This window comes from Macaca nemestrina, chromosome 8, assembly GCF_043159975.1.
Source record: "Macaca nemestrina isolate mMacNem1 chromosome 8, mMacNem.hap1, whole genome shotgun sequence".
In the NCBI taxonomy this organism is placed as follows: Eukaryota; Metazoa; Chordata; class Mammalia; order Primates; family Cercopithecidae; genus Macaca; species Macaca nemestrina.
Window position 1 is genome coordinate 89,994,241 of NC_092132.1, and position 23,137 is coordinate 90,017,377.

Below are 23,137 nucleotides of genomic sequence, written 5' to 3' on the forward strand. Positions count from 1 at the left end.
CTGCAAAACAAATTTTTTCAAATAGTGATCACATGTAGAATGTCAGGCACACAGGCAAGGAGCGGGTAAGAGCAGGGCTCCTGGGATCCTGAAAATGTTCTTCCTTTGACCTTGGGAGTAGTTTCTCACAACTGTGTACTTTTCTGTATATATGTTATACTTAACAAACAATGTTTAAAAATTACGAAATAAGGCCAGGCGCGGTGGCTCAAGCCTGTAATCCCAGCACTTTGGGAGGCCGAGACGGGCAGATCACGAGGTTAGGAGATCGAGACCATCCTGGCTAACATGGTGAAACCCCATCTCTACTAAAAAATAAAAAAAACTAGCTGGGCGAGGTGGTGGGCACCTGTAGTCCCAGCTACTCGGGAGGCTGAGGCAGGAGAATGGCGTAAACCCGGGAAGCGGAGCTTGCAGTGAGCTGAGATCCGGCCACTGCACCCCAGCCTGGGCGACAGAGTGAGACTCCGTCTCAAAAAAAAAAAAAAAAAAAAAAAGAAATAAAAACAGAGGATAGGAAGTGAGTAAGTGGAGACAGAGGATAAGATGAATTTTTCACAGTTTGTGAAGAGCAAGAAAGTAATGTGGTCGTGGGTGGTGGCATGGGTCCATTTTTTCTTGATTACAGCATGTTTGTTTGTGTGATGATGGCAGTGATGCAGAAGCGAGGAAAAACTGATAATGCAGAATAGGGAGAGAGAGGCTAATTCCACGAACAGGATGCTTGAGCAGGTGGCAGTGGATTCCAGGGTAGAAGAGATGGACTTTAGCTGGGAGGCAGCATGTTCTCAAAGGCAAGGCAGGACATATGGGTGAGAAAATAAAATAGCTCTTGTTTTATTGCTTCTATTTTCTTACTGAAATCAGGTTACGAATACTGGAGGCAGCCCGTTGGAATGTGAGGCCACCAGAGAAAGTAGGAAGCAGTTCATTTTGGAGCAGGAAACGGAATTTCAAGGGGGACATAAGGTAGGCTTGCTGGACAATGTTGAGTGGCCATATGAGGTCTGTGGTCACACATTTAAGAAAGGACATGTCCATTGCCAGACTTGGCTGCCTGGGCGTTTTCATGACACAACCTCCATGATCTAGAGCGTCTGCCTTTGTCTCATGCCATGGCCTTTCAGGCCTTCACCTCCAGCTGTTACTCAGAAATAGCTTTAACAAGCTTGGTTATCAAGTTTCTCAGCTGGGAGCAGACACAAGTCACAAAACAGAATGGGGAGTGTGTGCCAGCTCCCTCCACCCGAAAGGGGGGATTCTGCAGACCCCTTTCTGGACTCCCTGACTGACTGGCAGTCCAGTAGGTTCTGCCAATAGGTGGCACTGGTGGGAGGTTGGAAGGTGGGAGGAGAGGAGAAGAGACTTTCTGGTTTCCTCTACAGATCAGCATCCTATTATCACTGGGCCTCCACAGCGCCTGGCTCCAGCCCACCGCTGCTGTTGGCATTCCCGGCCCCAGCCTCGTCCCAGCCCAGGGGAGGCAGCAGCAGCCGGCCTGTGCCAGGAATGTTCCAGGTGAGCCCCACTCCCTCGCTGCCTGGCTGGCTCTGCGGCAGTCCCTGCAGCTGCTAGGTTGCACCCCTTCTGTCACCCAGCACTCCTCAGGCAGTAGCTTTCCCTAGAAGTCTGAGCCCTCTTCCTTCACTCCACTAGCCCTACAGATAAGAGCTTCTTCCTTCAGTTGTGAAATCTCTTGATTTCATGGGTATGGCTTTTCATCCTCTCACCCTCCCAGCACCTGTGCCGCCCATTCCTCAATCTAAATCTCTCTCTCTCTTTTTTTTTTTTTTTTTTTGAGATGAAGTTTCACTCTTGTTGCCCAGGCTGGAGTGCAATGGTGCGATCTCGGCCCACTGCAACCTCCACCTCCCAGGTTCAAGCAATTCTCCTGCCTCAGACTCCCAAGTAGCTGGAATTACAGGCACGCGCCACCACGCCCGGATAGTTTTTTTGTATTTTTAGTAAAGACGGGGGTTTCTCCATGTTGGTCAGGGTGGTCTCGAACTCCCAACCTCAGGTGATCCGCCCGCCTTGGCCTCCCAAACTGCTCGGATTATGGGCGTGAGCCACCACCTCCAGCTCCCTTCTTTTAAAATAGCTAACACGTTCTACTTTCCTGGTCTGGGTAGTATGCTACTTCATACATCATCACAAAAAGCAAAATCCAGCAGCTAATGACCTGGCAGACAGCAACAAAGCCCAGTGGTTTGGATCAACTGAAGACTGTGCGTACCACCCGAGTGAGCACGGTGCCTGGAGGGCCAGCAGCAGGCAGCGCGCACAGCAGGCTGCGGGGGAGTGGAGCCGGCTGCAGCCTCATGCTCTACATCCCAGGGCAGCCAGAAGGTCCTCCCAGGGGTCCTGAGGCTGTGATGCAACCGGATTAAACACACCACTTTGCTCTGGTCCTACCCAATTTTTCAAAAGCTGTCAATGTACATTTCATAGAAACAACTCTCTTTCACAGTATATTTCATCAGCTTTTCTATTAATAATACTAATTAAACTAAATTAAACTAATTAATCCAACTAATTAAACTATGTAATGCAAACCTAAGTTTACAATAAAATGGACATTGGCCGGGCATGGTGGTTCAAGCCTGTAATCCCAGCACTTTGGGAGGCTGAGGTGGGCACATCACCTGAGGTCAGGAGACCAGCCTGGCCAGCATCTCTACTAAAACTACAAAATTAGCTGGGCGTGGTGGCGGGAGCCTGTAATTCCAGCTACTCAGGAGGCTGAGGCAGGAGAATTGCTTGAATACAGGCGGCAGAGGTTGCAGTGAGCCAAGATCACACCACTGCACTTCAGCCTGAGCAACAGAGCAAGACTCTGTCTCAATAAACAAACAAACAAACAAACAAACAAACAAAACCAACAATAAGAAGGACATTGAAAGAAACGGTTTCAGACACCCAACTTGACTCTGGCTGAGTGCATAGCTCAACTGGAGAAGACAACTCTGCCTGGTAACTAAAAACAACCTGCTTGGCATGAATATTCAATGTCCTGGGGGCATCAGGGAGAACCCTCTACAGAAGGAGTAGGGCATGGCCTGAGCGGAGTTGGAGAGGAGGGCTCTTCCCGTAGGAGTCTCCTGCTGATGAGCATCCTTCCAGCTGAGGCGGTGGGCCCTGGGGTGGAATGTGCTGGGCAAAGTTGGATTTGAGCAAAGAAGTGCGTCAGGTTGGGGGCGGGGGCAGATGTCCTTGATGCTGCCTTCCTGCTCCTTCCAGCACCATCAAGGACGTCAGAACTGTCCGATCGGAAATGTGTGATTCAGTCCATCAGAACAGTCTGACGATGGACACAGGGCTGCTCAGGCAGAGGCTGCCTGGCCCCTTCCCGGAGCAGGTGAGCTGGAAGTGCTGTAAGCTCCTCTCTCACTTTAAACTAACTAAGCTAACTAATTAAACCAAATTATTGATCCTCTACAAAATGGCACCACTCAGTCCAGAATGCACCCAGATAAATGGGTGTTTCTAAATATGTTCTGTCATGTTGTTTATAGTGTCACATTATAAACTTTTAGTAAAAAGTGAACTTCTTTAGTACAAATAAATGTTGCACAGAGCTTCACACACCATCATGCACAAACAGGCTTTCAATAAATGTGTCAATTAACTACGATAATAGCAACTGCAGAGGAGGCAGATCCAGAGGGACTTGGAGCCTAGACCCCTCACAGACTGGCACTCTCACCTGCACTCTTCCCCATCTGCAGAATCCAGAGGTAGGGGCAGGCACATTAGAAGACAGTGGTGTGGGGCAAGGGAGGAAGGCCTTGGGCATGGGGGTGACCGGGATTTTCTCTAACCCAGGTCATTTAAAGCTGGCTGGGACCTGTCTCCACCCACTTCACGATGAGGTGGGGCAAGTTGCAAGTCAGTGTGAGGTCTCAAGAGTGCTCACCAGGAGAGGACAAATGGAGTGTTTTTCACAATTCAGGTATTTCTTGGTTACCCTGGTTAGCAGGTAACAGTGTTTGCCAGATATTTGAAGACAACTTTACTTCTAACTTCCTGTGGAGTTAAAGGATGCAAGACAGGAGAAGAATAATTAGAAACCCCTTCCAACTCCCCGTTTCCTCCCTTCCTTTCACAAAATATTCAGGATAAACTATTGGCAAAAGGAGTTTTATTCATATTTTTCTGGAATATGAAGGAATGAGAAGTAGGTGTTTTTTGTTTTGTTCAGTAAAGCTTTCCTGGGCACATACATGGCCTGTGGGATGGCATTTGTTGGTAACTCACTCAGCATACCCCAGCTAAATACACTTAGGGTGTAGGATGAGATTTTCCATTAGTGATAAGGTAGCAATTGGAAACAAAGAATGAAAACCTTCTGGAAAAAGCAGAAACATTTAGGCTGGCAGATTGGCACTCAACCAATTCATCTAGTGAAGGCCAGATTTTTGTTTGTTTGTTTTACTTAGATGGTTCCTCTACAAGGAAGCGTTATTTCCGCACAATTTTTCCCTGTGCAGCCAGGTGACTAGTGCTGTATGCAGCTTCAGTTGTGGCTTATATACCCTCATTGTGAGCATCGACCATGTGCCATTATTCTACACGGTGTTCCAGGCTGCTCTGGGGAGTACACCCTTTGACCCCAGGGAGCTCTGAGCAAAACTGTATTGCTGAGGAAGGCTGTGTGCAGCTGTCTGTACGTGAATTGGTATCTTCTCTGCCAATCATGGGTCTTTGCAACCAAAATAAACTATTCATAATACGACAATCACAAAACTAAAACTGACTGCGCATTTTACAGGTTCTTGGGGTCATCAAAAAGTCCCGATGAGGTAACTCGGACCATGAACTTTTTACCTTTGCTGGCGTCATTTAGACAGACATGGAGGTCTGAAATTCTGGGTAACTTATCTTAAGCTGTCTTTGTTTTTTGCAGTCTGAAGACTTTTTAACTTGATTGTCCTCCACCATTTCAGGCTTAAAATGTCTAAAATGCTCTCCCCCTAAGTGGCTGCTCCTGCTGACCTGCTTGGTTTTATTGTCACCAGGTTCTCTCTCAGTCAAATGGACTCAAGCTTCGGTCTCTTTTGGTCCATGCTCTGTCCGTCAAAAGACCTGACCATTCTCTCTTCACAATGTTTCTTGCACTTCCTTTCTAACACACACCCCTTAATTCAGGGTTCATGAGCTCAAATTTGAACTATTTTTCCCGTTTTCACATGCCATCAAATTCTTCACCTGATTCTAAAACTTTCCTGTTCTAAAACTCAGGCCACACCTGAGACCTATTCAGTGAGAATTTGCGTTTCCATAAGATTCCCTGGTAGATTTCTGCAAGATCAAGCCGAAGAAGCCCTATGCGCTGGGCCAAGGGTCTGCCGAATCCTTTGTGTGTACTCTCTCATTTAATCTCGAGGATCCTATGAATTAGCACTATTACTATCCCTCAGTATTCATGGGCAAATTGAAGCTTAACAACAATAAGAAAATTACCTGAGGTCGGGGGCTGAAGTTCAGGATACCTTGAGGAAATACTAATGTGGAAATAAAAATGTGAATGAGCAGTTAGGACTGGATACGCTGAAGAGGTGAAGCTGAATTCTGTAGGATGAGTAAGAACTAGACAGGCTAAGAGAGAGGGGACGAGAATATTCTGGAGAGGTTAATAACAGGTGCAAAAGCCTGGAGGTGGGAGAGAAATGGGAACATTTTCAGAAGAGAGAGGAGTGCAGCGTGGTTGCAGAGCAGTGACTAATGAGGAGAAGGCTGTGACACAAAGGCCTTGGAACTTGCTCAGGAATCTTGTTTAATTTTAATGAGTGTCAAGAGGAACACTGAAGTGGTTTAGATTAGAGTCTAAGCGGCTCTAGGACCACTCCAAGGAGAAGGGAATGAAGAGGGCAGGGGTGAGGATGAAGCTGTGGGCCAGCCACAGGGGTCTGGGTGGGGGTGCATGTGGTCCGGCCGGGTGAGCACAGTAGAAATGAGGTGAAATGAATGGAGTGTGAGATTTTGCTTGAAGATACAACTGACAGGCCTCAGACCACATCTTCCTTAGCATCTTTGTCGCCCTCACTAAACAGGTAGAGAGCAGCGCCCTCCACGTGGACACTAACAGAAATGCCACGGTCCATCTCCACTGTCGAGTGGGGTCTCCCTCCCTCCTTCTCCCCATCCCATTTTCCTTCCTGCCTGCCGTCCTCTCCCCCTCTCAACACCCATCTCTCTCCTCTCTCCCTCTCTCCTTGTGACGATGTGGGATTGGGACTGGAAAACCATAACGGCGTGTAAACTGGAAACTCTCTGGAAGTACAGAGAGCATTACCCTGTGCAGGTACAGCCGTGCATGCAGTCAGGCCTCCTAGTGTGTATCTTACACTCCGCAGGGAGCTGGCTCTGGGACATCCCAGATCCCGTGGAGAGCAGCTGCTGCCCTATAATATGTCCAAGGTGACTGTGGAGTGTGAAGAGCTGGATGTTCAGGTTCAAGACTCAGCTTTACCCTCATTCCTGCTCTCAGAACAGACTCCAAACTGTCCCTCCTGGGCCAGTGCAAATAGAGGAACAATTATGCTCCAACAGTTCTCCCTGAGCCTGTCAGCCTCCAGCATGAGGAGGCTCCTCTGACTAAGTGACTCCATAAGGAAGGACTAGCAGAAAGATTTTCACAGCAGCTGACAGCGTTCTAGGGCTACCCAGCTTCCACAAAGAGAATACAATTTCTAGCATCAGTTATAAAATGTCATATTTCTTGTCTGATTTTTCTTATTGTTTTAAAAACACTGCAGAGAGTGGTGGATGGTTGAAGTTGGGTTTAAAGAGCAATTTTCCTTCTATCCTAAAAAACAGTAATTTTAGACAGTCACATGCAGAGTGATCATTCTCTCCCTGCTAAATAAGAATGGTTTAGAGATTTTAATTCAGAGCTATCTGCAAATCCTTTACAGATTTCATGCCTATTGATTATTTAATTCAGAGCAGAGGGCTGCGTTTTCACATGTAAATCCCAATAATTTTTTTTAACCATTGAAGATGTTGGAAAATACATGTCAAACTAGGTTATTACATTTATTTTTCTTTTCCTAAAGGGAAACTGCTCTGTTCTTAGAACTCACATCAATTTAATTTATCAGCTGGTTTGTTTGTAAGTGGGATCATCTATCAGCAGAGGGGTATTTAGAAGCCATCCCTCTGAAGACAGGTGTCTCTTCAAAATGCAAAAGGAATCACATGGTGTTTCATGGGCTGGTCTTCCTTGGCTGGAGGGTTTGTCATTGTTTTTTACTGTCAGATATTTTCACTCTTTGTTTTGTAACACAACTGTCTACCCACCTCCCTTGTTAAAAATCAGTAGCAATAAGATCAAGGTAGTGGGCTTATTCCTCCTCTTGACTCAATGACTTGCACTGATCCTTAGTGATATTTGGATCAACCTATCTTTTGACCACCTTGGGAATGAAACAGAACATAGTTTCCCTACGCCATTCTGAAACTTGACGGCAAGGCTTGCCTTGGCTAAGGACGAGGTCTGGCATTCAGCGCCTACAGTACACCTGACATACTTGTGTCAAGCTTAGTCGGTTAGCTGGGGACACTAGATGTCAGGAAAGAGCCAGAGACTCAGAAAACATAACTCAACACTTGGCTGCTATGTTTAGGATGAATAATCTGATTAAAACTAAGGATTGCATTTTCCACATTTTTTTTCTGTACAATTTTATGTATTGTTCTTAAACTGAAAATGTGACCTCATTTTCTTAGATCCCTCTCTCACCTTCCCTTCTCTATCTCCATCATCTTTGTAAGAAAAACCTCTCCATAATTTTCCAAATATTTTAGAAAACTAGTAGAGACACTCAGTGACCTCAGGCCATCAGAAGGTGACTTGCAACCTTGCACGTGTGCTCCTGAATTTTCCCCCTCTACAGAGTTCCCAACTGTATAATTGTACTAAGGAGTTGCCAAGTTGTTCTGGAGATGAGCACTAAATTCTTTGACAGAGATTTAGTTTGATGTTGCCTTTCAATTTCATTTGTATTCTGGCTTACAGATCATTTCCTAAAGCATATACCAGGCATTATATGCCTATTGGGAATTCATCGATTCAAAGATTGAATAGAGTTGTCAGGGAGTTTGGAAATCATCCAGTTTAACTTGTGACCTTTACATTTGAGCAACCTGGGGCCCAGAGAGATTAAGTGGCTGTGCGAGGTTTTATAGTGAGGTAGTGAGACAACCAGAGCCCAGGCCTCCGCATGCCTAGCTCATGGTCTTCAACCACCAGACACCACGAAACACAGTCATCCACAACTAATTCACACGGCCTTCTGCCTTCTCCGTGCTTTTCTGTTTTTCTGTGCAAATACTCCACTTTCCTCTTCTCCCAATTTGCTTTCCAGCAGCTGAGAAACATACATCGTGGATCTCTTTGACATTCTTCTCAAACTTCTTGGACCAAAGCTATTCTATTGTGAAACCAGGGTTGGGCCAGGAATCTATGAATAAATGGGTCACCAGCTACCAGTACACATTTTCTCTTTCTTTTCCTATGCAGGTAACATGCGCCCTGATTCTGTCCCCCAAACTAAAGCACTCAGCTTAAACTAACATGCTCCATGCCATAAAAAGTTATAAGGACAGTGAGGAGATTCCCCAGACCAACCAGAACAAAACTCAAGTTGGAGCATGACCCATCTTGCACAAGGGAGCAGCATGTGCCCAGAGGGGCGCACAGAGGCCCTGCTGAGATCCAAACAAAACGAGCACTTATACAGTACTTAACTGTTTAACAGCATCTATTTAGTTACAGGATTGACAAATTAATAGGAAATGCTTTCCTTAGAAAATGCTCTCTTATCCATCATCCGTGTGCCCATGTATTCATCTGCCTACCCACCAGTCTGTCTAATCTTGCTAACTTATTCTAGAAAGGATTTGAGCAGCAGGCTCTAAGGAAATGCCTGGAAGCTCTGCTGTAACTGGAATAGTCCTACTGATGAGATCATCAAATATGGGAGAGCACAAAGATATTAATCTGATAATAATATCCATTTTATAAAACATCATAGTATATAAATATTAATAAACATTGACAACTTTTTTTCCCATATGACCTTCTTTCCTTAAATATTAGGGTAATCTCTACCACTTCCTTTTAATCTCTTTTTCTCATTGTCTCTCTCTCTCTCTCTCTGTCTCTCTTAACATCAAAAGGAAATAGTAGGAATTACTCTAATACTATATATACACACACACATACGTACACACATATGTATATTAGAGAGAGAGAGAGCGCTACTGCTTTCTTTGCAACTTTTGGAAATTATTCCATTATAAAAACCAGAAAGCCTCAGTTGACTGACTTTATCCCCGTATCGACCAAGTGTAAAATCATAAAGATTTTTTTTCCTACTAAGAGGGCAGCTGGAGAGCAAAAATGCCCTGTCTTTCAATGAACCAGTCATGAGAAGCAATGGTAGGAAAACATCATGCATCATTCACAAAACACATGTAAAACAGCAGACATATCACAGGTCTATGTCAACAAAGGGCATTAGGACAGTTGCTCGGATTGTGACAAAAGTAGCCAGTCAATCTTTCCCCAAATTCCAAAACCAAATTGCAAGCCCTTACCTTGGAGGGCCTGTAAGCTATGAGTCTGTACGATAATGCAGAGCTGCAGGACCAGCTGTGGAGCACTTTCCAGAAAGGTGGCTAGCAAATGCAGCATACTCACATCCGCATACTCATATACCATTTTCCAGTAAAACCTCCATCTGTCATTCTCCCCACTCTGTCGACTTCGAATACCTAAGTATATTGTGTGGAAATATCTAGAAAGAAAACATGGAGAATAAGAAAGAGATGAGTGATGATAGTTTATAATTCAAACTCCAGGGTTGTTCTTTTCTGCAAGCCACCATATGCAAGCTAGCACAAGAAACAATTACCTCGGGGGCTTATGAGTTAAAGTCCAACGTTAACTGCTTAAGAGTACCCATATTTGTAAATGCTCACTTTGAGAAGTCAGCGCAATTTTAGTCCTCATAAAGACATTCTGCTCAATTGCAATATGAAGAAGCGTGAGGTGGAATGTGGTGGAAACTCAGGTGGAGAATGGGTTTGCTACTTTAAAGGTCTACATACATTCTTTTTTGTCAGTTTCTCTATGGGCCCAACAGTGTTCATGAGGGGGTTTCTCCTAGGACACAATGAAAGCCTGAAGCACCAAAATATATGTGCATGTAAACCTTCTTATGCCTTTAAAAACCACTTTTTATTATTGAAAATTCCAAACATATGCAAAAGGAGAAAAAATAAAGTAATGCATCCACTATACCCTTCACTCAGGTTAAGTACAGTTGATCCTTGAACAGTGAGGGTTGGGAGTTGAAATGCAGTTTGTAGTAGTTGAATGTAGTTGAAAATCTGCATATAATTTTTGACTCTCCACTTCACTAATAGCCTATAGTTGACTGGAAGCCTTATCGATAACATAAATATCAACACATATTTTCTATGTGTATTATATACTGTATTCCTACAATAAAGTAAGAGAAAAGAAAATATTAAGAAAATCATGAGGAAGAGAAAATATATTAACTATCCGTTAAGTCGAAGTGGATCATAAATGTCTTCATCATGATCTTTACATTGAATAGGCTGAGGAGGAAGAGGAGAGATTGGTTTTGCTGTCTCAAGGGTGGTAGAGGTGGAATAAAATCTGCCTATAAGTAGACCTGCATAGTTCAAACTCGTATTGTTTAAGCATCAACTGGAGTTATCAACATATTGCCAATCTTTTTCATTTGTACCTCCACTTACTTCCTGTCACCAAAATATTTTAAAGCAAATCTCAGGCATTGCCCTATTTCATCTATAAGTATTTTATTAAAAATAATTTTAAAACCAGTATTGTGATCACACTTACAAATAAAGACAGTAATTTCTTAATAGTATCAAATCCTCAGTGTTGATATTTTCCTGATTATCACAATTTTTGAAGTTTGAAATGCAGTCCAAACAGGATCCACATATGATGATTATTTGATATGTATCTTAAGTCCTTTTTACAACATGAATTACCCTTCCGTGTCTTTTTAAATTTCTTGTGTATTTTTCATTGTCTTGATTTTAATGATTGCATTTGCATGGTGTGGTGAACATATCCATCCTTTGTGTTTTCTGCAAATGGGTAATTAGTGTTAGAATTTTGATCAGCTTTAAGTTTGATTGTCTTCGGTGGGTGATGTTGTGTACTTTCATCAGGAAACACATCAGGGTTAGTTGTTCTATTTTATGATCTTACCATATACTGACGATATTGCAATCAAGGTTGCAAAATGGTGATATTCAGAGGCCATCATCGATCTTCACTTAGTTGTTAGAATACTTCTCCAGCTCTCTTGCCAATGTCTCTACAGTATTTGGTTGTCTGGAGCTTGCTCTGTGGTAGATCCCTCAAGAAATGTACATAGAGACAATATTACCTGAGCTCTTGCATATTTATAACAGTATATTGTTATCAATCTTGCCTTGGGTGAGTATAGGCTCTTTTGGTTACATAGACCTGAAAGTTTCACAGTTTTAGTTGGAGATTGGTACCCACTCTTAGAGTCTGTGAATGAACTGCATTTACCCAGTGCAAAGATTCTCAGATGCCAAGAGCGAAGGATAGCAGGGATACAGCAAGGAAGTGCAGGAGCAGAAAATCCAAGCAACCTTTTCACCGAAAGGTTAGGCTAGATGGATGTAGAATTCATGCATATTCCATGCAAGGTCCAAGATCTGCAATTTATTTATTTGAGCACTTTAACTCTGTCACTTCGTTGTTTACTAGCCTCGTGTTCTTATGGAAAAGTCTGAAAGAAATCTGATATTCATTCTCTTATAAGCTACTTGATCTTTTTGCTTGGATGTCCCAAGCATATTCTGTTTCTTTTTAGAGATCTATGGTTTTATTAGAATGTATCTTGATATCGGCTGTTCTGCATCAATTTTCTGAAGAATGTGATATGTATCTTCATTATGTAGCTTCAGGTTCCCATGTGTATTTTTAATTTTTCTTGAACGATAGCATTCAGTATTTTTTCTAATCCATCGCTTTGTCTTTCTCCTTGGAGGCCTCCTATTGATGATATATGCTATATCTTCTTTATTCTGTGTCTAACAGTTTCTCTTGAATCCTTCTAATCTCAAATTTCTTCTTGATTTTAAATTTTTTCCTCCTCTTCATCTTCTACTCATCTTCTAATTATGGTGTATGTATAGTGCCATATCCCTTCTAGTTGAGTTTTCCTTTCTGTCCTGCTATTTTTCTTTTTTTTTTAATATAAAATTCTAGGCCGGGCATAGTGGCTCACACCTGTAATCCCAGCACTTTGGGAGGCCGAGGTGGGTGGATCACCTGAGGTCAGGAGTTCAAGACCAGCCTGACCAATATGATGAAATCTCTCTCTATTAAAAATACAAAAAGTATGAGATCACCTGGACACGGGAAGGGGAACATCACACACCAGGGCCTATTGTGGGGAGCGGGGAGGGGGGAGGGATGGCATTGGGAGTTATACCTGATGTAAATGACGAGTTGATGGGTGCAGCACACCAACATGGCACACGTATGCATATGTAACAAACCTGCACGTTGTGCACATGTACCCTAGAACTTAAAGTATAATAAAAAAAATACAAAAATTAGTCGGGCTTGGTGGTGCATGCTTGTAATCCCAGCTACTCAGGAGCCTGAGACAGGAGAATCACTTGAACCCGGGAGGCGGAGGTTGCAGTGAGCCGAGATCGCGCCATTGCACTCCAGCCTGGGCAATAAGAAAGAAACTCCATCTCCAGGAAAAAAAAAAAAAAAAAATTCTATTCTGATGAGTTCTATCCATCATCCTTTGTGTCATATATTACTTTTTTCTACTTATTTCTTTTACAACTTTTTCTAATTCTGATTTATATTATTCTTCATAGCTTTTACAATTTAAAAACTTTCTTTCAGCTCATTTAGAAGTATTTGCTTATGATTTTTATCCATTTTGTTCATGTTTGTGTGTTTTCTTTTTTTGTTTCATTGTCTACAGAAACATCATACGTCTTCTTACTTTCTTTTCATTGTAATAATGGGTAATTTTCTTGTTGTTAAGTTTTAAAAGTTAGTTTAGTTTCCTATACTTTTAGGAGGGATGAGTGGGCCAGGATAGCTGAGCTGGTTTCACAGCTCTAACACACTCTTCTGGCGTTCTCATGAGTGGTAAACAGAATCACTTGTTACTTTCTGCTATCAGCTGCTTCTGCTCCTCCCCGCTTTTATTTGGACATTCTCTTTCATCTCTCGTGGTTGTCCCTGTGCTGCTCAGTTTGGAATCTGTTCCCAGCAGATTCTCCTCAGTATGGAGACTTGTTTGGGAACGGCCTTCAGTTTCTTAGTTAATGGGATTAAAGGACACAGCCCGCTCCAGTAGCATCAGATTTGGTTGTACTGTGGCCTCCTTGGACTCACCCCTGCATTGGATTATTGAGAACGCCCTCCCTCCACGTCTCTCCTGCTCCTCTGAGCTTGGTTCAGGGCACTTCCCAGGGAGTGTCTGGTTCTCAGGGTCTTCCCTCTACTTTCTCCTGCATGGTTGTTGATATCACATTGGCTCTTATACGTTATCACTAATTTGTCTCTAGGTAGTTACGGGGGTGTCTCAACACTGTTTTATCATCCACAATTCTTCAGTTTTGTCAACCTAGTTGCTCTGCCTATTTTAATTTGATAATTTTGGTAGACTAAAGAATGATGTTGCCATTGTCACCATATTTGCAGAACATAACATTTAAGAACACAAAATGGATGTAATCATTCCCTTGAACCTTGGGCTGCTCTGTATGAACTCTAAGGTGAAACTTGCTATTGTGCATTTTATAGGGACTTTCATGGGCAGATCTCTTTCTCCCATCGCTCCATGGCAGCAGCTTGTGATGAGGTCAGTGCAAACTGCTGGTGTTTCCTTTCTTCTACCTCCGTGGCTGTTCACATGCTCATGCTTGGAATAGCCTTGTAATAGCCTTTCCTGATTCTCTGACTGCCAGGCACATTTTTGAATAAATAGTCTCCTTTCGATCATCACCAATCATCCTTGAATACTCCATGCATATGCAACCTGTTTGTATTAGTTTCCTAGAGCTGCTTTAACAAAGTGTCACAGACTGTGGTTTAAACCACAGAAAGGTATTATCTCCCAGTTCTGAAGACTGGAAGTCTGAGATCAGGGTGTCATCAGAGTTCGTTCCTTCTGAAGCCTGTAAGCAAGTGCCTGTTCCATGCTGCCCTTCGGTAGTTTCTGGTGGTTTGCTGATAATCTTTGTCATTCCTCCACTTGTAGAGGCATCATCCCAATCTCTGTCTTCTTCTTCACAGGGCATTCTCCCTGTATGTGTGTCTGTTTCTGCATCTAAATTTCTTCTTTATATAACCACACAGTCATATTGATTAGGAGTTACCCCAATGATCTCATCTTAACTTGATCATGACAAAGATCTTATTCTATTTCCAAAATAAGGTCACATTCACAGATATGAGGTTAGGGCTTCAACATCTTTAAGAGAGGACACAATTCAACCCTAACACTTTTCTATCAGTGTTTGATCTTGTTTACTCCATGACTTCTCCTCCCCTGTTTGGTGATTTCCAAGTCTGCATCTCAAACTCCAACCCTCACCTGAGATTCAAATCCATGTGCCCATCTGCTTTCCAGATTTCCCACAATCATATAAAAACAAACATATTCAAAACATCTTGTTAGCCTTGTTTCTAAATTTGTCCCATTTGCTATACTAGGAAGACACTTCCATCCATTAAGTTGTCCAAGCTGAATCTAGGGGGCATTTTAGGTCCTTACCACTTACATCTGGTAACTATATTCTGGAGCTTTTATCTCTTTGATGTATTTCTTTTCCTCTCCCTTTCCTAAAGTCAGATTCTTTGGGTTTCTATTTTGGTTCTTTAATCTACTAATGGTATGACTTTGGGCTTAAAATTTCTCTGCCTTAATATGTCCATCTCTAAAGGGGGAAAATCACAGTACCGATCACATAGGTTGACCTGGGAATTAAATGTAATAAAAGTGAAGGACTCAGCACAGAGCGTGGTATTAATAGATAGTAAGCATTCAGTAAATGTTAGTTCTTACTATTTATTGATTGACTTTGAAAACTCGAATGGTCTAACATTTAAGTCTCTAATCCATCTTGAATTAATTTTCGTATATGGAGTAAGGAAAGGATCCAGTTTCAGCTTTCTACTTATGGCTAGCCAATTTTCCCAGCACCATTTATTAAATAGGGAATCCTTTCCCCATTTCTTGTTTCTCTCAGGTTTGTCAAAGATCAGATGGCTGTAGATGTGTGGTATTATTTCTGAGGACTCTGTTCTGTTCCATTGGTCTATATCTCTGTTTTGGTACCAGTACCATGCTGTTTTGGTTACTGTAGCCTTGTAGTATAGTTTGAAGTCAGGTAGCGTGATGCCTCCAGCTTTGTTCTTTTGACTTAGGATTGTCTTGGAGATGCGGGCTCTTTTTTGGTTCCATATGAACTTTAAAGCAGTTTTTTCCAATTCTGTGAAGAAACTCGTTGGTAGCTTGATGGGGATGGCATTGAATCTATAAATAACCTTGGGCAGTATGGCCATTTTCACGATATTGATTCTTCCTATCCATGAGCATGGTATGTTCTTCCATTTGTTTGTGTCCTCTTTTATTTCACTGAGCAGTGGTTTGTAGTTCTCCTTGAAGAGGTCCTTTACATCCCTTGTAAGTTGGATTCCTAGGTATTTTATTCTCTTTGAAGCAATTGTGAATGGAAGTTCATTCCTGATTTGGCTCTGTGTTTGTCTGTTACTGGTGTATACCATAAAAACCCTAGAGGAAAACCTAGGTAGTACCATTCAGGACATAGGCATGGGCAAAGACTTCATGTCTAAAACACCAAAAGCAACAGCAGCAAAAGCCAAAATTGACAAATGGGATCTCATTAAACTAAAGAGCTTCTGCACTGCAAAAGAAACTACCATCAGAGTGAATAGGCAACCTACAGAATGGGAAAAAATTTTTGCAATCTATTCATCTGACAAAGGGCTAATATCCAGAACCTACAAAGAACTCAAACAAATTTACAAGAAAAAAACAAACAACCCTGTCAAAAAGTGGGCAAAGAATATGAACAGACATTTCTCAAAAGAAGACATTCATACAGCCAACAGACACATGAAAAAATGCTCATCATCACTGGCCATCAGAGAAATGCAAATCAAAACCACAATGAGATACCATCTCACACCAGTTAGAATGGCGATCATTAAAAAGTCAGGAAACAACAGGTGCTGGAGAGGATGTGGAGAAATAGGAACACTTTTACACTGTTGGTGGGATTGTAAACTAGTTCAACCATTATGGGAAACAGTATGGCGATTCCTCAAGGATCTAAAACTAGATGTACCATATGACCCAGCCATCACATTACTGGGTATATACCCAAAGGATTATAAATCATGCTGCTATAAAGACACATGCACACGTATGTTTATTGTGGCACTATTCAAAATAGCAAAGACTTGGAATCAACCCAAATGTCCATCAGTGACAGATTGGATTAAGAAAATGTGGCACATATACACCATGGAATACTATGCAGCCATAAAAAAGGAAGAGTTTGTGTCCTTTGTAGGGACATGGATGCAGCTGGAAACCATCATTCTTAGCAAACTATCACAAGAACAGAAAACCAAACACCGCATGTTCTCACTCATAGGTGGGAACTGAACAATGAGATCACTTGGACTCGGGAAGGGGAACATCACACACCGGGGCCTATCATGGGGAGGGGGAAGCGGGGAGGGATTGCATTGGGAGTTATACCTGATGTAAATGACGAGTTGATGGGTGCTGACGAGTTGATGGGTGCAGCACAGCAACATGGCACAAGTATACATATGTAACAAACCTGCACGTTATGCACATGTACACTAGAACTTAAAGTATAATAATAAAAAAATAAAAAAATAAAAAAAAAAAGAAAACTCGAATGGATTCTTCTCATTGCTTCTAGTGTGACCTGTCTGTGACATGCATTGAATCCAATTTCCATCACCTTTAAAACCTCAGTTACTCCCCACTGCCTAGAAGATAAAACAGTAAAGTCAATCAATGCAAATGAAGGCACTTAAGTTGAAAACTTTTAGTTTAACCTTTCTTCCTAACCTTTGGCCTCTATGCCGCTTCCCATTTTCTAGGTTCCCACCCTCATTGAAACACTCCCTGCTCCTCGGAGATGAATCCACACCTCGCGCCTTTGCTCATGTGGTTCTCCTGCCCCGGAACGCCCCTACACATTCCTCATCATGCTGGAATCTCTGCTGTTTTGTAATACTCAAGAATTCCCTCTCGCTTGCCCTCTCTCCCCACCCAGGTAAAACTGGCCATTCCAATGTTTGAGCCCAACTATCTTTATTCAGACTTTAACCAGGGAAAAATAACATTGTTTTTGTTTGTATTCATCTATGAGTTCATCTCATATTCTAGAATATAAACTACCAGAAAGGAAAGAATGTCATTTATCTTTGTACCCTTATAAAGAAACATCTGGCTCAGTTTCTGACGATTAATAAGCACTCAATTAACATGCATCCTTTTATGGATTCAATGAGTATGTATTGAACACATGCAATATTTGCAACTTTGTGTTTTTGTCAAAGGGAAATAGGAAGTCACTAGAGAGATTTGAATGGAAAAGTAAGGAATCTGACTTGCATTTTAACAAAATTGGTTATGGTGTGGAAAATAAAGGATAGTAGGGCCCAGGAGAGTTAGGGGCATTGGCTGGAAGACTAGTACAACAATCCAGGCGAGAAAAGATGCTGGCTTTAATCAGGGGGGCCAGTGATGTTGGTGGTGTGAAGATGTAAGAGTTAGCTATATTGTGAAGAAAGCACAGACAGCGTTTGCAGGGAGTGAACAAATGAATGAATAAATGCTCTACTTCCTTGCAGTTCTAACAGAAGTTTTAAATTCAAGACCTCCGTGGTCAGTAGAACTCCCACAAATGCCTCCCTGAGCTATTTTCTTTCTAGTTTTTACCTGGGAGGAAGTTATGTATACTCCTAGCTGTTTGCTTCCACAGGCTAAAAAGCTACAAACATGCTCCCCAGGGACTGGAACTCTTCTGGTATAATGAGATGTTTGTTTTTATAGCACCTTGGGCTCACAGTTAATCTGATCTTGGTGACAGGTTTCTTCCCATAGAATAAAACAATGAGTATTAGGTTTCACAGAGTTTCACATAATAAGACACAAAATCAAACCTTCTAATAATACCCATGCAGAATTCAAACATCTATAAACCAAGGATGGCAAAAAAAAAAAAAAAGCAATTTTCAGGTCCTGGATGGGAAGTTTTTTTGTTTTCATGTTGGTAAACTATATGTAACATAACATTTACCATCTTAATTATTTTAAATGTGTGTGTGAAGTGTGAAGTGCAATCACTTTGCTCTGCAAACATCAACACCATCCATCTTCAGAAGTCCGTTCACCCTAGAAAATGGAAACACTGGCTGGGCATGGTGGCTCATGCCTATAATCCCAGCACTTTGGGAGGCCAAGGTGGGTGGATCACTTGAGGTCAGGAGTTCGAGACCAGCTTGGCCAACATGGTGAAACCCCATCTCCACCAAAAATATAAAAAATTAGCTGGGCGTGGTGGCGCACGCCTGTAATCCCAGCCACTTGGGAGGCTGAGGCAGGAGAATCACTTGAACCCGGGAGGCAGAGGTTGCAGTGAGCTGAGATCGTGCCACTGCACTCCAGCCTGGGTGACAGAGCGAGACTGCATCTCCAAAAAAAAAAAAAAAAAAAAAAAAGACCAAAAAAGAAAAAGAAAACATAAACTCTATATCAACTAAACAACAATTCTTCATTCCCCCTCTTTCCCTAGCCCCTGGCAACTACCATTCTACTTTCTGTCTTCTCTGGATTTAACTCTGGATAAATCTCTGGATTTAACTACTCTGGGTATCTTCTCTGGATATAAGTGGAATCATACAGTCTTGGTCTTTTTGTGACTGGCTTATTACATTTAGCATAATGTCCTCAAGTTTCACCTGTGCTGTAGCACATGTCAAAGTTTACTTCTAGATGGGGCGTTTTAAAATGCCTGAATCTTTGCTGGAGGGAAGACCTCCAGCAACTCCTTGATGGGTCCAGCTTACAAAGAATGACATCGGAAAATATTCCAGAATAAGGCTCCATCTACCAGCCTGGAAGTCCTGCCCTTAGGAGGCAGGGGTGGGTGGGTCATGTGAAGTGCCAGGCTGGTGTCCCGTACATGCTCTTGCTCTTTGAAAACAACTACAGGCAAAAAGCACACACAAATTCACTCAGGATTAGCTATGAAGACATATAACATTGTGTTATTTATAGTACAAAAAATGATTAAAACCCAAATGCCCAATGATAAGGTATTAATTAAACAAATGATAATACATCCATTCATTGTATATTGTTAAGGCAAAAGGCAGGTTAAAATAGTATAGCCAATGTATCCCATTAATATTTAAGCATGTGTGTGTGTGTGTGTGTGTGTGTGTGTGTGTGTGCGCGTGTGTGTGAATAAAATTTAGGATATTTAACACCAAAATATTAAAGTGATGATCTCTCAGTGGTGGGATTATGTGTTGTTGTTTTTTTTGAAATTCATAAACAATGCTGTAATAAATTTTCATGTAACTAAAGTGCGGAAATAGCTTTCATATTTTTTAAGCTTTTGATATATATTGTAAAATTGCTCTCTAGAAAGACTGTACTAATTGGTAGAGATAAGTGTCCTTATTTTCTTAAATCCTTATGTATTATCATTAAAATTGCCAATTATATGGGTGGACAAAACACACGTTCGATTAGCGACTTTTATTCTTACTGAGGTTTAACATTTGTTGATGTGTATTAGCCACTTGTATTTATTATTCTGTGATTTGCCTGAATGCCATTTTCAATTTTAATGTGTTAATTTTTCAGCCTCAAATTTGGCTTATTTAACACGGATCATGGTAACCAAATCACGGACAGATTCTTACCATATATTTTATACTATAATATTCTAGCTTGGAATCAGAGGATGCAGAAGCTGGAGGGATGTAGGGATCAGATGTCCAAGATGATATGACTGAGACATGGCAACTTGGCCAAGGTCCCGGATATCCCAATGCCAGGTTCCACGATCATACATTACATCTGTCCAGCTGGCACTATTCTGGAATTCACCATAGCAAAAACACTCAGATGGTATTTACTGCATTTCCCAGTCTCCTACGTGCTTTTAGTTGTTGTTGTTGTTGTTGAGAGATAATAGGTGCAGAGGTTAAGGACTTCTGTTCTGAACAATCATGGTTCTGTCAGTTCCAGAACTCTGGGGAATTACTTTCTAATTTCTAAACTTTAGGTTTCCATCCTGTTAAAAAATGATGAATTAAAAATAAGATGAGATGATGCACATAAATCACCTAGTAAGCAATAAGTAAATATTAGATGTCAGTAAAAATAAGTTGGTTTTTTTTCAGGAGTAAAATGGAAAGTAGCAATGATATTTTAATCTTTGGATTTTCCTTTCAGATGCCTGGGCTTCAAGACATCTTTAGACTCAGTGATTTGTGTGGGTCAACTTTTATCAGAGAACTCAAAGTCTGTGGCAACCATTCTCTCTTTCATCTCTCTCTCTGTCTCTATCTGTATTTATCTAGTTCTATATCAGTCTATCTGTATCCATCTCTATCTCTCTTATCTGTATATCTGTCTATATCTGTATGTAAACATCTCTATCTACTTATCTGTCTGTCTCTGTTACTCTATCTGGATCTTTATTTCTGTATCTTTCTTTCTGTCTTTTTTATCTATCATTTCTCTGTGTGAGTGTGTGTGTGAGTATGTGTGTGTGTGTATGTCTGTCTCTCTCTCCTTCTATCATCTACCTATCCTTCATCTATTCATCCAGTCTATCCAGGTCCTTCCTGGATTGTATTGTAACCCCATGTCCTATATTGTAACCCCATGTCCACTTCTGACACTGGTAAGAGGAGGATGGCTGACAGCCAGTCCCTGGAAAATGATCCTTTGCACACTTGAAGAGAAAAGCCAAGCAGTCTTGTCTCCTTGGCAACTGTGCTGATTGTATCTAGAAAATATTCCTTCCTTCTGGTTCTCATAGCCGATATTCTCTGAGCCGGAATTACCTTCCGAGAAGGTAGGGATGGCCGTCCCTCCCTCACAGGCTGTGTGGGGATTAGATGGGAAAATGTACTTGGCACACACACGCCTCACTCATGACAAGCACACTTCTGTGAACCATGGCTCTTGATATTCTGGATTCCTCTAGATTGCTCGTCTTTTTTCCCCCTCATGACTAAAGTGATTTGACGTCCTCAGTCCTCGTCATTTTCTCTAGGCATGTTATCCTGCATGGTGTTTTGTCACATTGGGTTAGATCAGTCTGTTAATCAGGATCTGGGCTTTGACTGACCTTTCGGAGGAGAAGATGAAGATGTCACCACCCTACTGAGAAACAAGCTGATTTCTGGGCTTCCTGAAATCCAGGGAGTCCAGGCTGGGGGCTTGGTAGGGTGGAGGTTGGGGCTCACTAAGCTTTTCCTTTTTAGGATTCTGCATGGATGAAAAAAAATATTTCTAAAGAGGGTGGTCAGGGAAGTTCACAGTAATGAAAAGCTTCAGTTCTTCTTAGATATTTATACAGATGGCAGAGAAGAGTCACAGAAAGCCATATACACAGTTAAAAATTTAGCATAACTACCACAGAGTATCATTTAAGGAGGAAAAAAGTTTCAAGGCCTTGCCATCAAGGATGAAATATGCCATGAGCATGAGAGAACAGTGGATTAAATACCCAGCTCTCATTAGTGCTAATGGGAGATGTTCCCGATAAAAGCCCTCTCTGATATGTCAATGTGTTCTGCCTCCTCTTCAGAGGTAAACACATTCACAAGGCATTTGCTTTCCTTACCATATGACTGATTCATTTTCTCATATGGTCAGTCTTATTATTTATTGCCTTGGGAAGCATGCTAAGGGAAGATATAGTTTTGTTTACATCACAAATGTCACCAAGAATTCTGCACTGACTTTATCCACATAATTTCAATCCAACAACATCTTGACTTTGTGATTTCCTTAGCATTTTTGAAGATGTGCATGAAAACACACATACATAACTCCCCACGACGCCATGCACATGGACACCTACATGTAACCCATCCCCTCCACAACGCAGGCACAAAATCAAGTCCAGTGAGATTCTGAACATGTAAATTGCATTTAAATTTTCAGCTCCTTCTCATCAGTATTTTCCAAGTGCTAAACAGTACCATGGACTCAAGTCACAGCCTCCCATGTCACTAAGTTCAGACTGAAACATAATATGGCCGAAGTGACAAGCTTGGCAGGGAAATCTCAAACATTTGATATGTCAGAGATCACATAGCTAGTACATACTTAATCTAAAATTGAAATGATTGTCATAATCCTTACATTATGTGTGGGGAAATGGGATGTATGTAAGTCATGTTTCAGACAGTTCGTATGTAAGATAAATATTTCAATCCCTAAATAAGATTTGACCAAGTGTTACATTAACTGCTGATATATCCATGGCTGCATAAGAAATTATTAATACCTATCATGATACTATGCAAATGTATTCTAATATTAAATTTTATTTTGCTATCATTTGTACATTAAACAGTTCGGCTGTTATCAGCTGTTATTTTTACTGTCTGAAAAATACAGAGTGAAATCTGTGCAGAAGAGCTTTAAATAAATAACATTACTAAACAGTGATTCCAGCAAGTGATATTTTCTTCTGTTGCCTGGCTATAAAGCTTTGTAAACACATACACACACACACACACACACACACACACACACACACACGACCTCAACAGGTTTCTGTTTGTGTTACTGTTAAGAAAATTGTATGATTTATCATCCTAAGAAGTTCTTTATTGGGTAAGCTAAGCAACAAGGACACCCACAACACCACTTTGTTTTAGTACCAGGATATTAGGCTTCTGCCATCTCCATTCTGTGGTGAATAATAGTAAAAATAACTTAAAATTCTGGCC

At 41.5% G+C, this 23,137-nt stretch overlaps 1 protein-coding gene across 5 annotated transcripts in view; it reads right to left on the bottom strand.

Moving 5' to 3' along the window:
* LOC105482316 (XK related 4) overlaps positions 1–23,137 on the bottom strand; it is a 429,416-nt gene that overhangs the window by 165,089 nt on the left and 241,190 nt on the right. For all 5 annotated transcript variants that reach the window (XR_011607023.1, XR_011607024.1, XR_011607022.1 and 2 more), the window contains exon 2: positions 9,604–9,803. Coding sequence is in view for 1 of the 5 variants with exons in the window: in XM_071068234.1 (XP_070924335.1) it covers positions 9,604–9,803 (200 nt within the window). In the remaining 4 variants the exon portion in view is untranslated. The remainder of the gene's footprint in view (positions 1–9,603; positions 9,804–23,137) is intronic.